Source organism: Pteropus vampyrus, unplaced genomic scaffold, assembly GCF_000151845.1.
Source record: "Pteropus vampyrus isolate Shadow unplaced genomic scaffold, Pvam_2.0 Scaffold139, whole genome shotgun sequence".
NCBI classification, from domain to species: Eukaryota; Metazoa; Chordata; class Mammalia; order Chiroptera; family Pteropodidae; genus Pteropus; species Pteropus vampyrus.
The window spans coordinates 524,870-530,015 of record NW_011888920.1 but is presented as its reverse complement, the minus strand read 5'-3'; the positions used below and the strand labels follow the sequence as shown (position 1 = coordinate 530,015).

General features: G+C 30.8%; 1 protein-coding gene across 1 annotated transcript in view; it reads right to left on the bottom strand.

The window, feature by feature from the left end:
• Positions 1–5,146, bottom strand: part of DYNC2H1 (dynein cytoplasmic 2 heavy chain 1) — a 274,915-nt gene that overhangs the window by 8,791 nt on the left and 260,978 nt on the right. The window contains exon 84 of the mRNA XM_023535396.1: positions 2,045–2,161. Coding sequence (XP_023391164.1) covers positions 2,045–2,161 — 117 coding nt within the window. The remainder of the gene's footprint in view (positions 1–2,044; positions 2,162–5,146) is intronic.

Below are 5,146 nucleotides of genomic sequence, written 5' to 3'. Positions count from 1 at the left end.
GTGCTGGGTATTTTACACACACAGGAACCTCAACATGGTCCTACAGAAACAGCATTATCTCTACTTTCAAATGAGGAAACTGGCTCAGTGAGGTTAGGTTACTTGCCCCAGCTCATTAAGTTTGGGAGAGAGGAACAGAATTTAGTCTGCTGGACTCCAAAATTTGAGTTCTGAAACACTATACCTCATATTCTCTCTTTAGCTAATATGAGAGAGGCAGTCTGAAAGTAGTAAGATAATATAGAAAGAAGAGATTCAGTGTAAAGGAGGGAAAAAGAGAAGTGGGGCAGCACTATAAATCCTTCCATTACATGTTGTGAAAAAGTACAAAAGTCCAGGAGGAAATCTCTTTTATAAAAATAATAAAAAATTTATATTATCTTTTAGCCATCTCTTTTATTGGCTAAACATTCCAATTCATTTTACCTCCATGATCTACATTTGAAATTAAATTATTTTCAGCTTTCTATTCCAATCTTGATTTAAAATATGGTAATAAAATTGGATAGGAATGATTATACAAAGTAAAATATTGTGGAGAAAAACATTCTGAGTCTCGTAACATCATGTTGCTTTTCATACAACCCACTAACAGACTGGCTTTGTCCATAACATTACATCCCTGACTTGCATTCTAGTTTGTGGTCAGTTGTATGGATATTGCTCCAGGTTATTTCCTGTGGATTTATGCCTACTCAGTTATTCTCCAAGCTCTATTTTTATCACTGGGATTTCTCCTTAATTGAACCAGTTTATATATGTCCTACTTTTTTCTTATCAAGGTCATTATATGGCTTTTAATTTTGTTTGCCAGAGAATTAGCGCTTCGCATAATCTAGATTAATTTAAATTCACCTCTGTCGTCATATACAACTTCATATGTTATGGTTACAATGCTTACCAAATTCCAATTTTAACTTTTGTATATAACTTTCAATTTGGTTCACATACCTAATGTTTGTAATCCATAATTTACCAAGATTTTCATAGAAATTTCTTATAAGAATTAACAACCAGACTGAAATAAAATAAAGATTATTTCGACATCTCCTTTATCTGATATATCACACTAATACTAGAGAAAATGAAGCTGATATGGGAGACTTCATGGAAATAAATGCTCTTTTAGGTCTGAGGATGCTCTTTTAGCTGAGTAATGACTGCTAATTAGTACTAGTTTTATTAGTTGTGTTTTAAAAATTATTTTGATGCTTTGAATTTTTATTTTATAAAGAGAATTACAATAATTGGAAAATTCAAGGTACTATGCCTCAATGAGAAAACTCAATTTCTTATAATAAAAGCAGAATACCAAATAGTTTCGTTAGTCATTAGCTATAGAATAAAAATGTTAAAGTTTACTCACATATTCATACCTACATTTTAAAATTATATTAAGTAAAAGTTATGTACTTCATTTACAATTATGATATATCCCAAGTTCCATTGTTGAAAATTCTTTCAATAATTGAAAATTTTAAAGGAAAAAAGTTAACCAAATAAATTTTCTTCAAGATTGTTTTCTTCACCTGCCTATCAGCAGCCTAGTGACAGGTATGATATACAGCCAGATGTGTATTAACATCTTGATAATGTCAATTTCTGTATGTCTAATTATAAGGAAGTAATCTAACATATATGAGCACACATTTCCTCATTTGAAATAGGAGTAATAATATCCAACTTGCAGAGCTACTCTGAAGAGTATATGAGGTAAAGTATATAAAGCATTTAGCGCATTGTTGAAAATAACAGAAACATAATCACGATGGTTCATATTATCATTAAAGACTTGTTTCTTATTAGGCTATAAATTAATTAGAAATTAAAAACTATAATTTTATTCTTCCATTAACAAATTAAAGCTTTAAAAATGTCCCATACATCTTTATTCCCTAAATAATATTTTGACAGTAAACTTGTTCAAATGCAGGTGATATTAGAAAGTAAACAAAAATGCATAGGCCAAGAATCTTATTGAAAAGATAAAATCTAAGAATGAATTGTTTAAATTAAAACTTGTACCTGTTAAAAAATATATTACCTGTGGAATCCAGCCCATAAAACAAGGGAGAACTGATGATACACTAGGAGAATCATGCTGATTTTCAGAAAGTCGATTTCCATCAAAACTGCATCCCTCCAGTAATAAGCCACTGATCTACCATGGAAACACATAAACCATTAAAATCTGTATTAAAGTCCGAAGTGTAAGGAGTTACTGTGTTATATCTTAAGAACAAAAGCAACACTTTCCAATGAGACTATGTGCGCCAAATATGAAAACAAAGATTACAGTATTTTATCTGAGAATAAAGAAGGTGGAGACCTTAATGAGTGTTAACTGTGAATTTCCTTTAGACTGAGTTCTAAATAATTTTTAGAAAATTTTAACAAAAATTTTAGGAAAAAATACTTATAAATGTCATCGGTTATATAACTGCAGGTGCCTTGGCATTAGATTAACAGAAATATAATGGCAAAAGCCAAAATGTTATTTTTTCTCCAGGAGGGGGGAAAAAAGCATAATTAGAGAATGAGAACATGTGTTCCCTGACATCTGAACAGAAAAAAGTTCAGAGAATTTAATGCAAAAAAATCTTGACATGCCAAGCAGAACTGAAAGAAGAATAAAATGGGAGAAAGAGTTCATCTCTTTCTTTAAATTAACCTTAGTAAAAATTTAAGAAATTATGAAATTGAAAATATAATTATTTTGGTAACTTAGTTTCATATTTCTTCTTTAAAAGTGTTCATTCTTTTAGTTTCTTCAGTGTTAATCTACCCCAAGTTTATCTCAAGCCAAGAAATGTAGAGTCAGTATTTTGTATTAAGAGCCATATCTATATTCTCATAATTTGAACTTGATAGAAAATATAAACGAATCTTAAAAATATATATAAAATACTTAAGTTTAACATACCAAATGAAAGCACTATAGAATTGAGAGTCAAGGTAACACTTGAAGTTGGAAGAGTTAAAATAATTTTCAGCTACATTATAATTTGGGAATAGAATGGCTCAGGTACAAGGAGGTACTAGGAAAATATGCTTTGACAAATAGTTTTGAATAGCAAATTTTACAGTAAGGTTGCTGTAGCATGGAAAAGATAAACAATTGTTTGTTAGTGAAAGAGCTGAGATAAAAATAGAATTACTTAACTCCTAAGTTCAATATACTTTCTACTATAGCACTGATGTGATGATATACTGGCTGCTTCAAGAATAGCTGAAGTATTTTGGCTTTGAAAAAATGTAAATTAAAATTTAGAGAGTACCTGCTAATTTCAGTGCTAGAAACTCTCTTGGTAAGATAATTCTTCTAAAGCCTCTTTTAGAAATTTTATTTAGTTTTAAGCTCAATTAGTCTGTACAGAAATTTATAAAAGTAGTCCCTATGGACAATGTCACGACTTATGTAACATGCATATGCTGAGATACAAATTCATCATTTTCCTCTTCTCACCAGGGAGTGGGAGGGTTAGGAGTACTGTCCTCTGGAGCTTTATTTCAGTAACTGGCACTACTGACCACGATCAGACACCTGGGAAGCATTCTTGGCTCCTTCTCCCAAACTTCCCACATACCAACCACCAAGTCCTGCCGCTTCTAATAAACATCTTCTAAATCTGTTCTTTTCTTTTTATATCCTCTATCACTACCCTATTTTAGAAGTTAAAAGAATTTGCAGAATTCGAAGTAAAGACATTCTTGTTCCTGAAAATGAAATGAAACCATGAGAATAACAAAAAGCAATATATTATTGTTTACATACTAAAATGGTAATATATCAGAAATTGGAGTGGTATCAACAAATGGTATCTTTATTCCAACTGAGAATTATTTTATATAGTGTATCCATTTAAGTGAGGCAAAATAAAGGTTTGAGTGAAAATTATTTGAATAATCCTATTTAATACCTAAATAATATAGGTATTAAATAATATCTATATTATTTAATTTGCAAAATATTTTCCAAATTTATTCTAGATAATTGAGTTTATTCTACGCTTCATTTACACATCAAAGAGCTAGTGATGTGTTAAGAGCGTGCTTTCTAATTTTATCAATGTTGTACTTCCACCCTTTTTCACTCCCATTAAATGATAAATCATTTAAAAATTCTACTTATATATATATACTTATAGGACATACTTCATACTTTCTACTAAAGTTTGTAATAAATCTGTTTTAGCCATTAGTGCCTTATTGTGCATGACACATATCCCTCAGATGCAAAGAAATAATTATTGAGACCAGAGCTCATTTGTTTACAATATATTAAAAGAACCACATTGCACAGGCTGTCTCTTGACATTTGTACAAATGTACTATTTGAGTTGAATGCAAATAATTAAGTAAAAGGCATCTAAATGTGTATCTGCTGTCATAATATAATTTCCTCTATTTTTGTTTTGCTTATAAAATGCAAAGCTTTCAATTTAACGGAACAGACAGAATAAAATTATTAAACCAAAAAGAAAAAATCTCAAATAATGTTAGTCACACTTGAACCTCTGACTAAAACATTTTGAAATTAAAAAATATATATTTTTGGTTTTATTTACAGCTTCTAACCACATGTTAAAGGGACAGTGTTGATCAGGCCAACCACAATTGCATAAGCATGTTCCAAATAACTAACTACCATGACCTCCATCTACTTTGAAAGGGTTATTCATAAGTATCTTATTCAACTATTAGCTTCTCAACCCAAAAGGGGTTAGCAAAAGTAACATTAGTGCTTTTCTGAATTGGGAGTTTTGAGCTTTAACTAATCTCCACAAATGAGTGTGAGCTGCTTGTTACAGCTTATCAGCTAAGCAGTAGAAAATCTACCAGATAATAAATAAATAAAACACCAAAACCAAACCAAAACAAAACCCTTAAACAACTGAGGTTAAGACATGAAATGAAAACATAAGAATCTCAACGGACCAAGTCTTGGCAAGGCTGTGGCTTAATGTAAATTCTTATATGTGACAAGTGAGCACATAGATTGATAGAATTACTTTTTCTGTGTGATGGTGTCAGTAGTAATGGAGGGAGCAGAGTTTTGCACCAGATTTGCCAGGGCTGTTCTTTCACGGCCTTGGGCAAGATCTAACATGCAAGCTGAACAGGAGCTTGATTTATATATTTTCTG